This window comes from Panulirus ornatus, chromosome 59 (genome assembly GCF_036320965.1).
Source record: "Panulirus ornatus isolate Po-2019 chromosome 59, ASM3632096v1, whole genome shotgun sequence".
Taxonomy (NCBI): Eukaryota; Metazoa; Arthropoda; class Malacostraca; order Decapoda; family Palinuridae; genus Panulirus; species Panulirus ornatus.
Genome location: NC_092282.1, coordinates 8,810,477 through 8,833,091, shown reverse-complemented (window position 1 = coordinate 8,833,091; position 22,615 = coordinate 8,810,477). Strand labels below are relative to the sequence as shown.

Below are 22,615 nucleotides of genomic sequence, written 5' to 3'. Positions count from 1 at the left end.
TCCTTCTGTTTTCCTGGCGCTACCTTGCTGAAGCAGGGGTAGCAATGCTGTTCCCTGTGGGGCAGGGTAGCGCCAGGAATGGATGAAGGCAAGCAAGTGTGAATATGTTCATGTGTGTGTATGTATGTATGTATGTATGTATGTATATGTTGATATTTATATGTATGTATAAGTGCATGTATGGGCATTTATGTATTCATATGTGTATATGAGTGGATGGGTCATTCTTCGTCTGTTTCCTGGCACTACTTTGCTGATGCGGGAAATGGTGATGAAGTATAATAAAAAAAAGTATGGGTATTGTTTTATACACAGTGGCTGTTTCCCGCATCAGCGAGGTATATTTATATATTATATATGGTTGTTTGATTTGTTTATGGATGGGGTTGTTAGGGAGGTGAATGCAAGAGTTTTGGAAAGAGGGGCAAGTATGAAGTCTGTTGTGGATGAGAGAGCTTGGGAAGTGAGTCAGTTGTTGTTCGCTGATGATACAGCACTGGTGGCTGATTCATGTGAGAAACTGCAGAAGCTGGTGACTGAGTTTGGTAAAGTGTGTGAAAGAAGAAAGTTAAGAGTAAATGTGAATAAGAGCAAGGTTATTAGGTACAGTAGGGTTGAGGGTCAAGTCAATTGGGAGGTAAGTTTGAATGGAGAAAAACTGGAGGAAGTAAAGTGTTTTAGATATCTGGGAGTGGATTTGGCAGCGGATGGAACCACGGAAACGGAAGTGAATCATAGGGTGGGGGAGGGGGCGAAAATCCTGGGAGCCTTGAAGAATGTGTGGAAGTCGAAAACATTATCTCGGAAAGCAAAAATGGGTATGTTTGAAGGAATGGTGGTTCCAACAATGTTGTGTGGTTGCGAGGCGTGGGCTATGGATAGAGTTGTGCGCAGGAGAGTGGATGTGCTGGAAATGAGATGTTTGAAGACAGTGTGTGGTGTGAGGTGGTTTGATCGAGTATGTAATGTAAGGGTAAGAGAGATGTGTGGAAATAAAAAGAGCGTGGTTGAGAGAGCAGAAGAGGGTGTTTTGAAATGGTTTGGGCACATAGAGAGAATGAGTGAGGAAAGATTGACCAAGAGGATATATGTATTGGAGGTGGAGGGAACGAGGAGAAGTGGGAGACCAAATTGGAGGTGGAAAGATGGAGTGAAAAAGATTTTGTGTGATCGGGGCCTGAACATGCAGGAGGGTGAAAGGCGGGCAAGGAATGGAGTGAATTGGATCGATGCGGTATACCGGGGTTGACGTGCTGTCAGTGGATTGAATCAGGGCATGTGAAGCGTCTGTGGTAAACCTTGGAAAGTTGTGTGGGGCCTGGATGTGGAAAGGGAGCTGTGGTTTTGGGCATTATTGCATGACAGCTAGAGACTGAGTGTGAACGAATGGGGCCTTTGTTTTCTTTTCCTAGTGCTACCTCGCACACATGAGGGGGGAGGGGGATGGTATTCCATGTGTGGTGAGGTAGCGATGGGAATGAATAAAGGCAGACAGTGTGAATTGTGCGTATGTGTATATATGTATGTGTCTGTGTGTGTATATATATATATATATATGTATATATATGTGTGTACATTGAAATGTATAGGTATGTATATTTGCATGTGTGGACTTGTATGTATATACATGTGTATGGGGGTGGGTTGGGCTATTTCTTTCGTCTGTTTCCTTGCGCTACCTCGCAAACGCGGGAGACAGCGACAAAGCAAAATATATAAATAAATGAATGATTATAGGGATGTGAGGTATGGGCTGTAGATTGGGCTGTGTGGAGGAGGGTGGATGTGTTGGGAATAGTGTGTTTGAAGACAGTGTTTTTATCGTGGGATGGTTTGATTTATTATGTGGTGAAGGGATAAATTAGAGGTTTTGTGAGGTGTGTCCTGCCAGAGCCTTGCATTTGATGATTTGTGTCTTAAGTTGCTAGAGACTTGAGCTGACCACCACACTTTCAAGAATGAGTTCTTAGTCTCATGAACTCCTTACCATGAAAAGGTGTTTCTCGTAATACATACCATCTAGCAGTGGGTTGTTACCTAATCATATGGGTTATGCTGATTGCCATAAACAGGCATTATGCTTTCATATGAAACTTCCAGCAATAGCTGGTTATTTATTTGTGTGACTAATATTGATTGCCTCAAACAAGCTTTAATTTTTTAAGTTTACTTCCAGTCATGGATAGTTTCTTAATTGCATTAGTAGTGATAGTTATTATATACAGTATAGAATGCTCTGTTGAATAGTCCTGAAAGGATATAAATGATGATCACAGTTGTTTTGTAAGAACACCAGATTAAAGTACTCTGCAGCCATACCTCTCAGTATTCAGAAACATAATTTCATATGGAGTGATGAAAGTGGAGAAAGGAAAGAGTTTGGTAGAGCTTGGAGCCATATTTACTATCACATGAGTCATTCCTGTATAACTTAATCCTTCCTGCACAAAGTGTTTAGAAATAGTTTGATGATTCTAATAATCATATCATTATCTTCATGTAATTTCTTGAATAGAATGGTACGTAACCATGGGGCTTGTAATGTGTGACTAACAATAAACATTAGATTTTGTTTTCTTGTATACAAAAAATGGCAAATGACGGCTTTGAGTAAAATGCTGCTGTGGTAGGTAAGATGTACAAAGTGTTTGCTGCATGGGGTTCATCCCTGTGGGCTGTTATAAGAATTGTTTAACCCATTCACAGTGAATAGTAGAATGTGTATTCATACCTAAGTCTGAGATTTATTGTCCTTTCATCGTTGATATCTATGATGAGAGTTTGTCTATAAAAGCTGCTGTTGCCCTTAGCCTTAAATCTTTATCAAACCATTAGCCGTGTTTCTTGCATTAAGTGTTTCTTAATTGCAATCAAATTGACATGTTTTCATTGTCGGTCATCAGAAAAAAGTCTTTCCTTTGTCTTGGTTCTTTCTCTCCATCCAAATGGTTTTCAAATGCATGCAAAAGTTTTTATTGCCCTGCCTTTTTTAAGAGTTTCATCAATGAAGAATGTAAACAAAGCCTGCCAGCTATTCTTTTACCTATGAATCCACCCCTGCATCACTTATTTCTTCCAATTTCACAACTGTAAAGGTAAGTTTTGTACTTTATTTCTTTGTTATAGGTATTGTGAATGCTTTTTCATTATCATATTGCAATATGATCAAGGTTTTTTCTTTAACAAAGTTGAATTTATCATGAACCTTTGGTTGTTTATAAACAGAAGGTTTCGACCTGGAATGGGGATTTAGATGTTTTTTGTCATATTTTTGATAGATTTGATTGTAATTAACTCTTGCACTTTATTTGTTTATTATAAGTAGTGTGAATACCTTTCATTGTCATGCTGCTGTATGATCAGACTTTTTTGATAAATAGACAGCTGCTATATTCATCATAAACAATAAGTTGTTGACCTGTACATGATTTTGAAATATTTTGTATTTTATGGTTTTTTTTTATCAAATTTATAGTAATTTAAGGTAGTTTTAGACATTGGTACATCTGGTATATATATTTTTAAATTCATAAAACATAAGTATAACAATATGATCATGAAAACGTAGAAAGATATTGTTTTTATCGTAAAAAGTGGCATCAGCATTGTTTTATCATAGAAAGTGTTATCAGCATTGTTTTTATTAGAGAAGATGGCATCAGCATTGTTTTCATAAAAAATGGCATCAACATCCCTATAACTTGCTAAAAGTGTTGTTCCATGTTTTTATTTTATTTATATTTTCAAATACTCTAAATATCCAGATTTAACAAATACAGGTATACAGATAAAGAGAGGAAAGTAAATCATAGATTAGCTAAACATATAACAGTTTATCTCTCTTTGATGCCCATTTCTTTTGGAAACTCCCATCAAGGGGTTGGCCACAATAAGAGTCTCCACCTACTACTGTCCTTAAATATCTCCCTCACACACACCTTTCCATGCATTCTTCCACCATTTTTCTCCCTCCAGTATGCCTCCTTTCTATTTTCTCCATGTCACAGGTGTTCTTCTTCTTTCATTAACCCCTTAGATTATACTATCATACACTCTCCTTGTAAACTCCTCATCTTGAATTCTTTCCACATAGCCAAACTACACCAAAATAGTACGTTTTACTGTTGTAAAGTAAATTGATAGGGGTGTTGATAAGTTTAATCAGCTTTGTTCAAAATGCCTCTTCAACAAAAATATCTAGAAAATATCAAATTATCTGGCTGTTTTTAGTCGAAGTAGCTTTAGTCAGTGGATGTTTTCGCCATAATATTCAAAGTTGTGGTAAAAAATTATAGCAAAGAAGATGAAAGAGAGTTTGTGTGTGTTAAATGAGTTATTTGAATGGTATGAAGGAAAAACTCATTCAAGAGAGTTTCATAAGCTTTCCTTATCCTTGCAAAATATATAGACAGACCAATACTACCTAGCATAGTTTGAGGCTAAAAACTTGCTAATCAGATTTAAGTATATGGAGCATTAGACTAGCTTAATGCAGAAGAAGGAATAGAGGCAGGTAAAAGGAAGAAGACACCACACTTTTAGCAAATATTGCCTGGAAATTCAAAAATGTGAGTTATTCCTATTTTGAAATTTATCTTGTATAAATGATACAACTAACCATACTAGTGTGAATGATTTTAACATAGGTTAAAGAAATTTTCATTATTTTTAAAATAAGAAATTTCCATATTTTTTATAATATAGTTTTCTCTTTCTATCCCTGGGGATACGGGAGAAAGAATACTTCCCACGTATTCCCTGCATGTCGTAAAAGGCAGCTAAAAGGAGTGGGAGCAGGGGGCTGGAACTCCTCTCCTCCTGTTTTTTTCATTTTCCAAAAGAAGGAACAGAGAAGGGGGCCAAGTGAGGATATTCCCTCTTAAGGCTCAGTCCTCTGTTCTCGATGCTTACTTGCTGGTGCGGGAGATGGCGAATATGCAGAAAAAGAAAGTTGTCTATTTCATAGCATGATTAGAAAAAGAGATACCATTTATTCACCGAGTTAATTGAAACGATGTGGTATACCTTGGTTGATGTGCTGTCAATGGATTGAACCAGGGCATGTGAAGCATCTGGGGTAAACCATGGAAAGTTTTGTGGGGCCTGGATGTGGAAAGGGAGCTGTGGTTTCGATGCATTATACATGACAGCTAGAGACTGAGTGTGAACGAATGTGGCCTTTGTTGCCTTTTCCTCGTGCTACCTTGCGTGCATGCTGGGGGAGGGGGTTGTCGTTTCATGTGTAGCGGGGTGGCAATGGGAATGAATAAAGGCAACAAGTATGAATTATGTGCATGTGTATATATGTGTGTGTCTGTGTATGTATATATATGTATATGTTGAAATGTATATGTGCTTGTATGTGTATGTATATACATGTGTATGTGGGTGGGTTGGGCCATTTCTTTCATCTGTTTCCTTGCGCTACCTCGCTAACGCAGGAGACAGCGACAGATTACAATAAATAATAGATGACCATTTATTGTTTTAATATGAAATCATGAGAAATTTTGCAGAATTTTATATTGATAATTACATGGATATAAAAAATAATTTTCAGTAGACTATGGCAATTTTATATCTTTATTGTATGATTATAATGTTTAGTCTAAAATACATTAGCCTTTATGATTCACCACTGATTCAAAATTTATTTTCGAGAAACAAAATGGTAAATTTTGTCTTTTTCACTAACACTTCCCTTTCTCTGTAGGTTTGTTTTCAAGCATACTGTGTCATATATGTACTCATCATAGAATTGTCATTATGAAAAAGTAAAACAAATGGAAAATTTTGACTTTCATTTTCCCTTGGTAATTGATGGATTTCAAGGTGCCCTTTAAGAGCCAAAGGATTAAGGTAGATCGAAAGTCTTCATCCTGATAATAGGTTTTATGGGAAGTATGTAGACATCCAGATTTTAAAGATATACTTTGGACATCAATAGTACCTTTCTTTATGATATGCTCATTTTGATATAGAAGAATGACCTTTGGTATCTGGTTATGCAGAGCCTGAGAATCTGCTGCCATTTTAATGATTTATGCATTCTGGTGGTTTAATGAAAGTGGTTGGGTGTGAAGAAGTATAAGAGAAAAAGCTATCAACTATAAGAGTAGATACTAACCCTCAGGAAAAGATATAGTATGTTTGAAGATTCTAAAACACACATTTTATGGTTGGGATTTAATTGAGTTTCACGACTTCAGACTTTGGGCTGTAGTATAGGATTAAGATACATTTAGTAGATGAAAAGGAATTAAGTGAGATTTTTATAACTTGGAAGATTCTTTAATTATCTGAGGTTAAAAGATCTTATTTTCCCAGAGGGTCAATCAGATAAGGGATAGCTCAGTATCATCCGTGGCATACATGCCAAAGGTATTTCTGGTGTACTTTTCATAATTTCATTTAGAATGTTTTATGGCCAAGAGTCCAGAATTTTGCTAAAAAGTTTAGCTTTTATCTTCTTTGAAGGGGCAGTCCATTTCATTGCCTCTTTTCCCTGCAGGAGACTTGTTGGGAAGTTGGATGATGTGGGGGAAGTATTGTTAGCCTCCATTCTTTTGAAGAATGTGGTAAAAGTGCAATTGAAGGCAAGTTTATCAGAGCTTTTATTGTTATTGACAGAAGATGGGAGAACAGCTCCTAGTTTGTCACATATCATGGACATATTTTTTACCCTGGAAAGATGATGCAGAATTTGAAATTTCTTGTGGCAGTGATAATGTAGCTCACAAGTTTTTAGATAAGTTAATGGAGACTCTAGAGGCCTTCTTGTTGACACCTTCATCATTAGAAATTGTGGCCACTTTGTATAAGCCAAGTGGATCATAAGAAAGAATTTCGGTACCATGGCTCTATGGAATGAGCAGATTGCATGCTTAGGGTATTATATCCCTCTTGATAAGAATTTTTCAAGTGACAGTTCAAATAAGAGAGATGGAGAAGGAAATTTATCATTTATTTCAGATCAAATTGCAATACAAGGTTATGCACATTGTTAGTTCCGTGGGGAGCATTTTTTGTTTTCATGGTCTGAACCTTCTTACTTAGAAAGTTTACTGTTGCAGTTAGGGTAGGTATCACCAGTAAGGTAGGTGACTTTTTTTTCCATTCATAATGTGGGCATTCTGTAGGCAGGTGAAACTCCTTTCAAATTTTACTAGTTCAATTTGAGCCAGGTGACTTGGCAGTAGAGAGAAAATACTTAGGGTTTGGGATGCCTGATGCTGTTCTGAATGGGCACATCATGTGGTCTTCAAAGGTCTTTGGTCTTTAAAGTGAGAGAGGGAGAGAAAGATGATGAAGAGATATATATAGGTTCAGGAAAGAACGCTGCTGTTAAGAGTATATAATATGGATATTAAAGAAAATTGTTTTAAGCCTGGCTTCTGGAAGAATTTTTGTCATAATTTTTCTAGTATTCAGAGAATACACCAAAGATCTTGACTTCTGTCATCTCAGCAAGATTACTGTATACCCATTCTTCAGAATGACGGCAGTGCATTCAGTCAGGAAAGTCGTTCAGAAAAGTATGTGAATGGTTTTTATCATTTTATAGGGTACCTATTGGTATATTCCTGTAAAATAAACCTCAGATTTCATTGCATTCATGAATTGCTATAAATTTTCTAGGGTTAAGATTATGCATTTTGGCCTTGAAAATAGCACCCAGGATATTTCCAGAATTAGTGGCCGTGAATATAAGTGTAGTAAGAAGTAAGAGGAAGTATCTTTCCCTACTTAGACAACTGACACATTTGGGCAGACTTTCCATGAGATCTGTAGAAGATCTAAGTATGGTCCAAAAGGATATAGTACATTCAACCTTATTTTAAGTCATCAAACCTTTGCCGGTTATTTCGTACAGTGGAGTGGTTGGCTTGGTTTAGGATGTTTCTTCTTTGAGGTTTTAAGGCTTGCACAAGGTAAAGGAATTTTGCAGAAGCATGTAGTAAATAAGCAGAAGGAAGAATCTTTGCGTTGCTCAACTTTGAAGTTGTTCCAGACCCAGGATGCATTCATGTCAAAATGAATGAGTGTATGATTTGGTCTCATATACATAAACCAACAAGAAAATCAATTATTTTATCATTCACTATAAGCTACAAGACAGAGCAAAAAGCTGGCTACAGAAGGGGGATGTGGGGTGTTGAGCTTGAGGATGAATGGTAGAGCACTTACAGCATTCCTAAAATTCTAAAATTGTACACGAACACTTCAGAAAAAGGACTTGCATACAAACACAGGCTTGAGATGACAAGAGGTTTGGTCCCAGCCTTTAAGCTTGCCCATGTTAATCCCCTGATATTCAGACCTGATTTCCTTTCTCACTTGTAAAAATTTGGGGCATTCAGTCTATTCAGGAGTGATTTTATCGTACAATTTGAAAGATTTTCATTTTTTTATCAAAAAATCTGATGATTACCATTTAAGATAAGGCTTTCATGCTTCCGATTTTCTTTGTGATACAAATTGCTATTTCTGGCTTGTGGTGGGGATTTCAAATGCCTGGCAGCATTTTACAGTCTTACATGTCAGATGACATGATTTGTTGCCTCGGCTACCCCGTGGCACTGAGAATGAAGAGATGCAACTTTTGTTCTCCATGTGTTTAGTGATATTTTTGCTATTTCTGTTCTGGGTCATATCTTCCTTCCAACAGTGGGTCCTAAGAAATTGTCACAGGAAGAAAAGGCCCATATTCTTGCTTGGAAACAAGAAAATGTGCCTACTAACAAGATTTCAAGATGTACTGGCATTGCCAAGTTGTTTGTTTTACACTTTTTTTCTACCTTCCGGAGTCATCCCTCCTGCAATAGCTGGGTTTGATCAACCTAGGGAGACCAGTAAGGTGACATAACCTGATAGGGAGGGGTTTTCAGCAGGAGTGTGTAGGATCCTTTAGAAAGATTTTGAGAAATACCAGGACTTTTTCATAGAAATTAAGTTGTGGGTAGGTAAGTGAATACAGTATAATAATTGGAGGTGGAAGGATGGAGTGAAAAAGGTTTTGAGCTATTAGGGCCTGAACATACAGGAGGGTGAAAGGAGTGCAATGAATAGAGTGAATTGGAACAATGTGGTATACCAGGGTTGACGTGCTGTCATTGCTTTAAACCGGGGTATGTAAAGCTTCTGGGGCAAACCATGGAAAGGTCTGTGGGTCCTGGATGTGGAAAGGGAACTGTGGTTTCGATGCATTACACATGAGAGATAGAGACTGAGTGTGTACGATTGTGGCCTTTTTGTCATCTTTTCCTGGCATTGCCTCACTGGAGGGGGGATGCTATTTTGTGTGTGGCGGAGTGGCGACGGGAATGGATGAAGGCAGCAAGTATGGACATGTACATATTTATTTATGTATATATCTCTGTATGCATATGTATGTATACGTTGAAATGTATATGCATGTATATGTGCGTGTGTGGGCATTTATGTATATACATGTGTATATGGGTGGGTTAGGCCATTCCTCGTCTGTTTCCTTGCACTACCTTGCTAACGCGGGAGATGGCGGTTAGGTATGATAAAAGAAATAAAAATCATATCATTATGTTCTTTTGAAAAGTTTCATGTATTTGGTAATAAGATATACAAGAATATCAAATATTTGTACAGAAATGGAATATCTATCTATATGCATATCACAATGACACCTGTTCCCAGCTGGAACTCCCTTGAGGGTGCTGCCACAGCAATAGTCTCCATAACCACTTAACTCCAACGCCTCTTCTTATTCTTTAGTGCATCACCCATAACAAGCTATGCATAGAGGGCAACAATAGTGCACTGTTTGCAGGGGCTCCTACCTAATGTTCCTACTGACTACTTCAACCTAATCCTCCTGCCTAATGCTCTAACTTACTACTTCCACCTAATTTCTGTTTGTCTCTGTATATCTCTGATGCCTGTTCCAATTGGAACTCCCTCAAAGGGTTGGCCATGGCAATAGAGTCACCATAACTAGTGAACTCCATTGCTACTTCTTAGCCTTTAGTGCCTCACCCTTAACAGGCCAGTGGCAGAGGGCATCTCTTGCTCAGTGTTTGCTGAGGCTCCTACCTAATGTTCCCGCTGACTATTGTCTACTGCTCCTTCCAACTACTACTACTTAATATTTCTGCCTAATGCTCCAGCCTAAATGTTCTTGCCTACTACTGCTATCTATTGCTCCTACCATTTTGTCAAAATGTAGGTCTAGCACATGATGCTCACTGCAGGAAAATTTAGAGTTATGGAGAATGAGCTGTTGTTACCAAGTGTTTTGTATGACAGGGAGAGATTGTATGTTTGTGGACAGAATGCCAGTAGTCCACATGTGGGTGAGGCAGAGAGAGAAGACAGCTACCTGGGTTAGAGAAGTGCAACTTGACAACCACTGAAATGCTGGCTCACTATGCAGCTGTCACTAACCCATCCAAGACCCAGCCAGGTAGTCCTGATGATGTATCTCCTTAGTTGTTGGCTGCCTACCATCTGCTACTTACAAAGGAATATTTGATTAGATTAAGATTAAACATAGAGCAATGAAAGAATATACAGAAAGTATGGTAGACCTCTAAAACTTGCATTTCGTACAAACACAGGGCAGTTATATTCCAGTTAATCATGTTTTATGACGAGTCCTCTTATCATTACTGCATTCCATTCTCTGAAAGTTTTTTAAAGAATGGAATAGCCACAGTAACCATTTATGATTTTGAGTCTGATTTTGTTTCAAATCAAACCATATCTTTTGAGTATATATAGTGTCTTCCATACTCCAAAGTTATGTGAGTAAAGCATAGGTAGCATATGTTTCTTTGATGACTCCCTCACAAGCATAATAATGATTTTCCAATGATCATAGTATTATTGTCTACCTGTTCACTTTCTCATAGTTATCTTACATAACCACATATTTTACACAGTGGCAGTATCATAACCAATTAGGTTAGGTGCCCCTAATGTGGTTCAACTTCAGAACTGGGAAAAGTTTTGATTTCAGTGCATCATGTTTTTAAGTCAGTAACTTAAGGTGTGCTGAGTTTTCTGGAGTATCAAAGTCTTGCCCCGTCTTTTTGTGGTGACCTTATTACTGCACCTGTATACTTGGAACAGAAGGGAGATGTGTCTCCCAATTCCATTAGGGCATTGATAGTAATAGTTTTTCAAGTTCAGACACTTGAGGTGTGCTGGGGTTTTAGTTTTTTGAACCCCGCTACCTCTGCCAGTAGCCCATCAATAGTGAAGCACAAAAGGCTTGAAAACAGCACTGAAGTCTACCAATTATGCTGGGAAGTAAAAGGGATGAGCAGTTGAGGATGCTGACACTGAATGTAAATGGGATATTCAGTGAGAAAATGAGGGAGCTTTTGAAGAGATTTAAAAGTTGTAGTTTAAATTTGCTGTGGATTGAGTAAACCCACATTCTTGGGAAGAGTGTATGGAGTGAAAATGGAAATGATGAATGCAAATTATGGAGGGTTTGGAAAGTGGAGTGGTATGAATGAGAATTAATTGAAATTATCAGAGAAGAATGTGCCATTGTGCTATATCTGTGAGTATGAGAGGTTGTTATAGAGCATGAATTGAATGAATCAAGAATAGGATGGATGAAAGGAAATGTTGGAATGTAAAGCTTGCATGGGTATGTGTATGTGAATATAAAAGCCATGCAAGGTAAGGGTGAAATGAAGTGCTTCTGGAGAAATCTGAATGTGTTTAAATGATTTTGAGAAGAGAAAGATGGTTGTAAGGGGTAATATTGAATGCAAGGATGGGATGTAATGAAATTGGTAAGATAGTTGGTAAATGACAAGTGCCTAGAGTAAATTAGAATGGCTAGTTATCTTGTGAATGTTTGCTGAGAGGGGTTTATTCCTTGCAAACACCTTATTTCAGAACAAGATGATCCACTGGTATGAATGGACAAGAAACAATAGAAAAGAACGACAAATAAGTTGATGGACTGTGTGGCAGTTGATGAAAGGTTGAGAAAGGCTTGACTGTGTGGCAGTGAATGAAAAGTTGAGAAAGGCTGTGCTAAATGCTCAAGTTGAGGGGATTTTTTGGAGATTGACCATTTTACAGTTCTTGTGAGGGGTGAGCATCAGGGTGGAGATGTGGTGGAAGGAAGAATGGAGAGGTGAAAGTGTTGGGAAGGGAGAAGATGAATTAGAAAGAATGCAAGGAGGAGTATGAAAGAAGGGTAACTGTAAGTTTACATGGAAGTGCAGTAAATGTAGGGATGCAGTCATATTGTGATTGAGGTGTTTAGAATGTTTGAAGAAATAATATTAATGGTAGTGGATTAGTAGATGGATGCAATGTCGTGAGATATAGGAATGAAAAGGGAAATTCATGTTGGATACATGAGATTAGAAATGCAGTGGAAGAGAAGAAAAAGGCATGTGGTAGATTGCTCGAAAGGAATGTAGGAGTGGAAGTTCAGTAAAGATTGAGGAAAGAAAATAAGATGTGGAAATGGAATGTCAGGTAGTTGATAAAGGAAAGCAAAGAAAGAGCAGATGAAGATTTTGGAAGAAACTTGAGCATAATGTTTAGGGAAAATAAGAAATTGTTCTGGAAGGAGGTGAAAATGGAGAAGGTGGAAGAGTGAATATGTTAATGTGAGAAGTAAGGAAGAGGAGTTGCTGAATCAAAATGAGGAAGTGAAAGGATAATGAAAAGAGTATTTTGAAATACTGTTAAATGTGGGAGAACATGGGCAGCAGTTGTTACATGCATTGGTATGGAGGGTGGAAGGAAGAGGATTCAATTGCATGTGCCTCGAGCAAGAAGGGAGGTAAAAAAGATGATGATAAGGCACCTGGAATGGTTGGGATTACAGCTGAAATACTGAAGTGTGGAGAAAGTGTGATAGACTAGATGGATTTAATATAGAATTTAGCATGAAAACAGAAGGTTGTGCCAGAGGATATGGTAAAACCTATTATTGTTTCCTTTATTCAAAGGAAAAGGTGCTAAGGATGCATGTAGTAGTTATAGGGGAAACCAGTCTATTCAGCATACCAGGAAAAGTGTATGCAAGAGTTCTGATTGTTAGCGTGATGGATGTGACTGCATGCATGATGAATGGGGAGTAGGGGGGTTTCAGAAAAGGTAGAGGATATAGAAAAGGTCAGTGATGAGTGGATCAGATTTTTGTCGTGAAATTGACTGAAAAAGTATTTAGTAACTGTAAGAACCTGTATGCAGCTTTTATAGATCTGATAAAAGTGTATAACAGAGTTGAGTGGAATGCTTTATAGGATTTTTCAGTGATATATGGGATAGGGGGATAACTTCGATGGTGTAAAACCCTTCTATAGAGTAGCTAATGTTTGCAGTATAATGGTTTTTATGGCAGTTTAGTTCCTCAGTGAAAACTTTTCCCTATACTCTTGGGCTCTGGAAGGAGAAGTAGTGGAATATTAGCAATTTCCAAAGACAGGAAACTGTTTACATTTGCTGAGAAGCTCTTATGGGTCAAGAAATCCCAAAAACTACTTTATTATCCATGATTCATATAGATGAATTTAGAAATGGCCTCATTATCATCCATTCTTGAAGGATTTTATCAAGAGCAGTATGCTCTTTGCTTAGTCATATCCCTTAGGGACTTCTGGACTTCACCAGAGATATATATTATTATTTTATTATACTTTGTCGCTGTCTCCCGCGTTTGCGAGGTAGCGCAAGGAAACAGACGAAAGAAATGGCCCAACCCCCCCATACACATGTATATACATACGTCCACACACGCAAATATACATACCTACACAGCTTTCCATGGTTTACCCCAGATGCTTCACATGCCTTGATTCAATCCACTGACAGCACGTCAACCCCGGTATACCACATCACTCCAATTCACTCTATTCCTTGCCCTCCTTTCACCCTCCTGCATGTTCAGGCCCCGATCACACAAAATCTTTTTCACTCCATCTTTCCACCTCCAATTTGGTCTCCCTCTTCTCCTCGTTCCCTCCACCTCCGACACATATATCCTCTTGGTCAATCTTTCCTCACTCATTCTCTCCATGTGCCCAAACCACCTCAAAACACCCTCTTCTGCTCTCTCAACCACGCTCTTTTTATTTCCACACATCTCTCTTACCCTTACGTTACTCACTCGATCAAACCACCTCACACCACACATTGTCCTCAAACATCTCATTTCCAGCACATCCATCCTCCTGCGCACAACTCTATCCATAGCCCACGCCTCGCAACCATACAACATTGTTGGAACCACTATTCCTTCAAACATACCCATTTTTGCTTTCCGAGATAATGTTCTCGACTTCCACACATTCTTCAAGGCCCCCAGAATTTTCGCCCCCTCCCCCACCCTATGATCCACTTCCGCTTCCATGGTTCCATCCACTGCCAGATCCACTCCCAGATATCTAAAACACTTCACTTCCTCCAGTTTTTCTCCATTCAAACTCACCTCCCGATTGACTTGACCCTCAACCCTACTGTACCTAATAACCTTGCTCTTATTCACATTTACTCTTAACTTTCTTCTTCCACACACTTTACCAAACTCAAGTCACCAGCTTCTGCAGTTTCTCACATGAATCAGCCACCAGCGCTGTATCATCAGCGAACAACAACTGACTCACTTCCCAAGCTCTCTCATCCCCAACAGCCTTCATACTTGCCCCTCTTTCCAAAACTCTTGCATTTACCTCCCTAACAACCCCATCCATAAACAAATTAAACCAGAGATAACCAAGAGAATTATTTATTCATGCATAATGGAACCTTGACACCCTCTCAGCAAGAAATATCTGCATGGATCAAGAAGCTCATTTTATTGTCTTAACTTGAATTTTATGCTAGAATACATGATGCAAGATAGGTGGCCTCTTCTTAAGCCTCCCTCAAAACATTTTGTTGGAGGAAATCAAGAATAAGGGCCTTTGGCACTCTTCTTCCACCTTTATCAAATGGCACTGTAGTTTAGACCTAAGTGGATCTGCTGTATGTTACCCTGAGGGATTTCTTCTCCCAAGGAGTTGGATTCCAGTATAGCTGACTTACCTGTGAAATTATTTATTTTGTATCTTTTTAGTCTGATTTGACTGCTTTTCCTCTAAGCTTCCTTCTTCAAATGGGTATGCCTTGGGTAGGCATCATGAACTGTGAATTGTGTGATTTGAGCTGCCAGGAATAGGTTGGTTGGTGATGTAGACTTGGTGGTGGTTGATTGGCTGACAACAAATCAGTTTAAGAAACAAATGTTTCTGGTGATCCTAGGATCAATTGAAAAGTGCGAGTGAATGAAAAGGATCATCAATAATAATATGGGGGTCGGAATGATCCTGACCTTAGTATTGCCCAAAGAAGATCTCCTTGCTTACAGGACAATACCTTGCAGGGAAAAGGTTTTTAAATCTTCAAAAGCTCCTCTTTTTTATCTGTGGAATTTCCACCATCTTATAAAATGAGGGGTGGGTACTCTTGCTACTTTTATCATATTAAGGAATTTGTGGGATTCATTTTATTTGCTGTACCATTAAGCAGTAATGGTGGCAATGTTGCATTTTGTAAATATACTTGATTAACTTGATCCTTTTACTGTACCTTAGAAGCTACTTAAGGGACTATATGACTTTACTAATTGAGCAATTTGTTTGCCATAAAGCACTGATAAAGGCTTAAACAGACATATTGGACTCAGTATGTATCCTTATACTTGATCTTTGTAAGGTTGTGTAGAATTTTCATATCTGTTCACTGTTGCTTTTATTTTTGTTTAAAGTTGATAGATTCTAAGGAAAATCTTGTGGCAAAAATTTTTCATCTTATGCATCTCATAATAATTTTTTTTCTTTTTCAGATTATACAAATCTTTTCTTCGTGGTGCTGTTTACATGTGAGATGTTGTTAAAAATGTACAGTTTAGGCTTCCAAGTAAGTTGTAGTATGTTTTTCTTTATACATATAAGTTTGAATAATAGTTAACAAACATGAAGAACTGCCAAATCATCTCTGTGTACTGAAAATTATGACCCTATCACTTCAGCCATTTCAGGGTGTTTTGACATTTTAACTTTACACAAGATTAAGAAAAGTTAGCTTTACATTTAGAATTATTTCATAATTTTTTATTATCTTACAGACATCCATTAGACTGATTTTGAGATGAATTTCATGAGTTGAACTTTGCAGAGACTCATCTTTTGAGTCTTTAAGTCTCTTGAATTAGTTTTACAGGTTGAACTTCATATTCAGATATCTCTCCATAGTTGTGTTTAAGATTCCATTCACATGTTTTACTTCACAGTCAGTCATCACATCCATTTGCTGTTTTCCTCAATTTACAGAGTTGATTCAAGCAAAATATCTTCCATGTTCCTTGGTTACTGATATATATACTCACCTAGATGTTAGGGCCTTGGTGTCTGTAGTATCTAATTAAGAAACATGGTTGCTTTTCAGTTTTTCCACTTAATAGCGTATATGTTACTGAAGTATAACTTTGGGGCTCTTAAAGGGATATCATGAATTTCATATAATGACTCTTGCATAGTAATTTCACTTATTGTCTGATGAACAGCATTTTAGAAAAAGAAAATAAGATACCAATTTTAGGAGAGAGATCTTGAAGTATTTTGAGAATGTATGATGTGTTTGAAGAAATTCTGCACAAAGTGAAGAGATATTTGTAAATGAAGGTTAGATCATGTTGAAATTAGGGTTAGGTTTAGGGAGGAGGTGAATAAAGGTTAGATTAAGTTAGAATTAGGGGTAGATTTGATGATGAGTGAAAAGGTAAAATTGGTTTAAGGTGCCTGCGTATGTTTTTATAGTATTATGTTTAATAACACCTTAGCTAACCAGTGGGGGCTTTGGGGTACACCCAAGGTGAACCTGGTATTGCCATTGTTGCTGAGCCCTACATAAATGTTTTCAAACTATTGTAAGGTGTGACATCATTTTCATTCATAAATCATGTTTTTTTCATATATCTTTGATTTTAGATGATTTTTCAGTAATATATTGAATAAACATTGAATTTGAGACAGAGAAAGATAGTGCTCATTACCTATTTACAAACCTGCAGTGAGATTTTTCCTTGATGGCAGGGCTAGCTCGAAGTGTTTGCCCCGTGATTTTAAAGAATAGAACTATTTTTCTCAACTTCCACCTGGATTTCTTATTTATCTAGTTTTGGTTTATATGGGACTGAGTTCAATTACATCAAATATTCTTTTAAATGTGTCTGTTGTTGTTCCTTGCATGTTTCTTATTTCTCGAGGTAATATAATGAATCATCTCTCTAGCTTCATATGTACAGTGAATGTTCTTACCAACCAATCAACATTACAGTCACCCCCTTTTCTAATAAATTCCACTACAATACCATCCAAACCCGCCGCCTTGCCAGCTTTCATCTTCTGCAAAGCTTTCATTACCTCTTCTCTGTTTACCAAACCATTCTCCCTGACCCTCTCGCTTTGCACACCACCCCGACCAAAACACCGTATATCTGGCACTCTGTCATCAAACACAATCAACAAACCTTCAAAATACTCACTCCATCTCCTCACTTCATCCCTACTTATATTACCTACCCACTTGCCCCTTCACTGATGTTCCCATTTTTTCTCTCGTCTTACGCACTTTATTTACCTCCCTCCAAAACATCTTTTTATTCTCCCTGAAATTTAATGATACTCTCTCACCCCAACTCTCATTTGCCCTCTTTTTCACCTCTTGCACCATTTTCTTGACCTCCTGCCGCTTTCTTTTATACATCTCCCACTCATTTGCACTGCTTCCCTGCAAAAATCGTCCAAATGCGTCTCTCATCTCTATCACTAATAAACTTACTTCTTCATCCCACCACTCACTACCCTTTCTAATCTGCCCACCTCCCATCTTTCTCATGCCACATGCATCTTTTGTGCAAGCCATCACTGCTTCCCTAAATACATCCCATTCCTCCCCCACTCCCCTTACATCATCTGCTCTCTCCTTTTGCCATTCTATACTCAATCTCTCCTGGTGCTTCCTCACACAAGTCTCCTTTCCAAGCTCACTTACACTCACCACTCTCTTCTCCTCAGCATTCTCTTTTCTGTTCTGAAAACCCCTACAAATCTTCACCTTCGCCTCCACAAGATAGTGATCAGACATCCCTCCAGCTGTGCCTCTCAGCACATTATGGGTATGTTTGGAGGAATGGTTGTTACAACAGTGTTTATGGTTGCGAGGCATGGGCTATAGATAGGGTTGTGTGGAGGAGGGTGGATGTGTTGGAAATGAAATGTTTGAGGAGAGTATGTGGTGTGAGGTGGTTTGATGAAGTAAGTGATGAAAGGTTAGGTTCACACTCAGTCTCTAGCTGTCATGTATAATGCACCGAAACCACAGCTCCCTTTCCACATCCAGGCCCCACAGAACTTTCCATGGTTTACCACGGACGCTTCACATGCCCTGGTTCAATCCATTGACAGCACGTTGACCCCGGTATACCTTATTATTCCAATTCACTCTATTCCTTGCACTCCGTTCATCCTCCTGCATGTTCAGCACCGATCACTCAAAATCTTTTTCACTCCATCTTTCCACCTCCAATTTGGTCTCCCACCTCTCCTCATTCCCTCCACCTCTGACACATATATCCTCTTTGTCAATCTTTCCTCACTCATTCTCTCCATGTGACCAAACCATTTCAAAACACCCTCTTTTGCTCTCTCAACCACACTAATTTTATTACCACATATCTCTCTTACTCTTTCATTACTTACTCAATCAAACCACCTCACACCACATATTGCCCTCAAACATCTCATTTCCAGCACATCCAACCTCCTCCGCACAAGTCTATGTATAGCCCAGGCCGCGCAACCATATAACATTGTTGGAACAGACGAAAGAATGGCCCAACCCACCCACATACTCATGTATATGCATACAAGTGCACACACGCACATATACATACCTATACATTTCCAACGTATACATATATATACATATACACAGATATGTACATATATACACATGTACATAATTCATACATGCTGCCTTTATTCATTCCTGTTGCCACACTGCCACATATGAAATGACACCCCCTACCCCCACACATGCGCGAGGTAGCGCTAGGAAAAGACAACAAAGGCTACTTTCATTCACACTCAAGTTCTAGCTATCATGTGTAATGCACTGAACCCACAGCTCCCTTTCCACATCTACCCCAGACGCTTCACATGCCCAGGTTCTATCCATTGACAGCATGTCGACCTTGGTATACTACATTGCTCCAATTCACTCTATTCCTTGCACACCTTTCACCCTCCTGCATGTTCAGGCCCCAATCGTTCAAAATCTTTTTCACTCCATCCTTCCACCTCCAATTTGGTCTCCCACTTCTCTTCATTCCCTCCACCTCTGACACATATATCCTCTTTGTCAATCTTTGCTCATTCATCCTCTCCATGTGACCAAACCATTTCAATACACTCTCTTCTGCTCTCCCAACCACACTGTTTTTATTACCTCACATCTCTCTTACCCTTTCATTACTTACTCGATCAAACCACCTCACAGCACATATTGTCCTCAAATATCTCATTTCCAACACATCCACCATCCTCCACACATCCCTATCTATAGCCCATGCCTTGCAACCATATAACATTCTTGGAACCACTATTCCTTCAAACATAATCATTTTTGCTCTCCAAGATAATGTTCTCGCCTTCCACACATTCTTCAACACTACCAGAACTTTTGCCCCCTGCCCACCCTGTGACTCAATTCTGCTTCCATGGTTCCATCCCCCACCAAATCCACTCCCAGACATCTAAAACACTTCACTTCCTCCAGTTTTTCTCCATTCAAACTTACCTCCCAATTGACTTGTCCCTCAACCCTACTGTACCTAGTAACCTTGCTCTTATTCACATTTACCCTCAGCTTTCTTCTTTCACACACTTTACCAAACTTAGTCACCAGCTTCTGCAGTTTCTCACCCAAATCAGCCACCAGCACTGTATCATCAGTGAACAACAAGTGACTCACTTCCCAAGCCCTCTCATCCACAACAGACTGCATACTTACCTCTCTCTCTCCAAAACTCTTGCATTCACCTCCCTAACAACCCCATCCATAAACAAATTAAACAACCATGGAGACATCATGCACCCCTTCCGCAAACCGATATTCACTGGGAACCAATCACTTTCCTCGCTTCTTACTCGTACACATGCCTTACATTCTCGATAAAAACTTTTTACTGCTTCTAGCAACTTTCCTCTTAATACCTTCCACAGAGCATCTCTATCAACTTTATCATATGCTGTCTCCAGGTCCATAAATGCCATATGCAAATCCATTTGTTATTCTAAGTATTCCTCACATACATTCTTCAAAGCAAACACATGATCCACACATCCTCTACCACTCCTGAAACTACACTGCTCTTCCCCAATCTGATGCTCTGTACATGCCTTCACCCTCTTAAACAATATCCTCCCATATAATTTCCCAGGAATACTCAACAAACTTATACCTCTGTAATTTGAGCACTCACCTTTATCCCCTTTGCCTTTGTGCAATGCACTATGCATGCATTCTGCCAATCCTTAGGCACCTCACCATGAGCCATACATACATTGAATATTCTCACCATCCAGTCAACAACACAGTCACCCCCTTTTTTAATAAATTCTGCAGCAATACCATCCAAACCCACCGCCTTGTCGGCTTTCTTCTTCTGCAAAGCTTTCACTACCTCTTACCTGTTTATCAAACCATTCTCCCTGACCTTCTCACTTCACACACCACCTCGACCAAAACACCCTATATCTGCCACTCTATCATCTAACACATTCAACAAACCCTCAAAATACTCACTCCATCTCCTTCCCACATCACCACTACTTCTTATTACCTCCTCAATAGCCCCCTTCACCGATGTTCCCATTTGTTCTCTTGCCTTATGCACTTTATTTACCTCCTTCCAAAACATCTTTTTATTCTTCCTAAAATTTATTGATACTCTCTCACTCTCGTTTGCCCTCCTTTTCACCTTGTGCACCTTTCTCTTGATCTCCTTCCTCTTTCTTTTATACATCTCCCACTCATTTGCACTATTTCCCTGAAAAAATCGTCCAAATGCCTCTCTTCTCTTTCACTAATAACCTTACTTCTTCATCCCACCACTCACTACCCATTCTAATCTGCCCACCTCCCACGCTTTTCATGCCACAAGCATCTTTTGCGCAAACCTTCACTGCTTCCCTAAATACATCCCATTCCACCCCCACTCCCCTTATGACCTTTGATCACACCTTTTTCCATTCTGCACTCAGTCTCTCCTGGTACTTCCTCACACAAGTCTCCTTCCCAAGCTCACTTACTTTCACTACTCTCTTCACCTCAACATTCTCTCTCCTTTTCTGAAAACCTCTAAAAATCTTCACCTTTTCCTCCATGAGATAATGATCAGACATCCCTTCAGTTGCCCCTCTCAGCACATTAACATCCAAAAGTCTCTCTTTCATGCGCCTATCAATTAACACGTAATCCAATAACGCTCTCTTGCCATCTCTCCTACTTACATATGTATACTTATGTATATCTCTCTTTTTAAACCAGGTATTCCCAATCACCAGTCCTTTTTCAGCACACAAATCTACAGGCTCTTCACCATTTCCATTTACAACACTGAACACCCCATGTACAGCAGTTATTCCCTCAACTGCCACATTACTCAACTTTGCATTCAAATCACCCATCACTATAACCCGGTCTCATGCATCAAAACTGCTAACACACTCACTCAGCTGCTCCCAAAAACACTTGTCTCTCATGATCTTTCTCCTCATGCCCAGGTGCCTATGCACCAATAATCACCCATCTCTCTCATCAATCTAGAGTTTACTTTCTTACACTCTATCACATACTCCCACCACTCCTGTTTCAGGAGTACTGCTACTCCTTCCCTTGCTCTTGTCCTCTCACTAACCCCTGACTTTACTCCTAAGACATTCCCAAACCACTCTTCCCCTTTACCCTTGAGCTTCGTTTCACTCAGAGCCAAAACATCCAGGTTCCTTTCCTCAAACATACTACCTATCTCTCCTTTTTTCTCATCTTGGTTACATCCACACACATCTAGACACCCCAATCTGAGCCATCAAGGAGGATGAGCACTCCCCGCTTGACTCCTTCTTCTTTTTCCCCTTTTAGAAAGTTAGAATACAAGGAGGGGAGGGTCTCTACCCCCCCACTCCCGTCCCCTTTAGTTGCCTTCTACGACACGTGAGGAGTGCGTGGGAAGTATTCTTTCTCTCCTATCCCCAGGGATATATATAAAGTAAAGTGTGTGAAAGAAGATAGTTAAGAGTAAATGTGAATAAGAGCAAGGTTATTAGGTACAGTAGGGTTGAGGGTCAATTCAATTGGGAGGTGAGTTTGAATGGAGAAAAACTGGAGGCAGTGAAGTGTTTTAGATATCTGAGAGTGGATCTGGCAGCGGATGGAACCATGGAAGCGGAAGTGGATCATAGGGTGGGGGAGGGGGCGAAAATTCTGGGAGCCTTGAAGAATGTCTGGAAGTCGAGAACATTATCTTGGAAAGCAAAAATGGGTATGTTTGAAGGAA

General features: G+C 39.1%; 1 protein-coding gene across 45 annotated transcripts in view; it reads left to right on the top strand.

Moving 5' to 3' along the window:
• Positions 1 to 22,615, top strand: part of LOC139767191 (muscle calcium channel subunit alpha-1-like) — a 1,449,841-nt gene that overhangs the window by 678,180 nt on the left and 749,046 nt on the right. For all 45 annotated transcript variants that reach the window (XR_011717010.1, XM_071696301.1, XM_071696297.1 and 42 more), the window contains one exon: positions 15,839 to 15,912. Coding sequence is in view for 44 of the 45 variants with exons in the window: in XM_071696301.1 (XP_071552402.1) it covers positions 15,839 to 15,912 (74 nt within the window). In the remaining variant the exon portion in view is untranslated. The remainder of the gene's footprint in view (positions 1 to 15,838; positions 15,913 to 22,615) is intronic.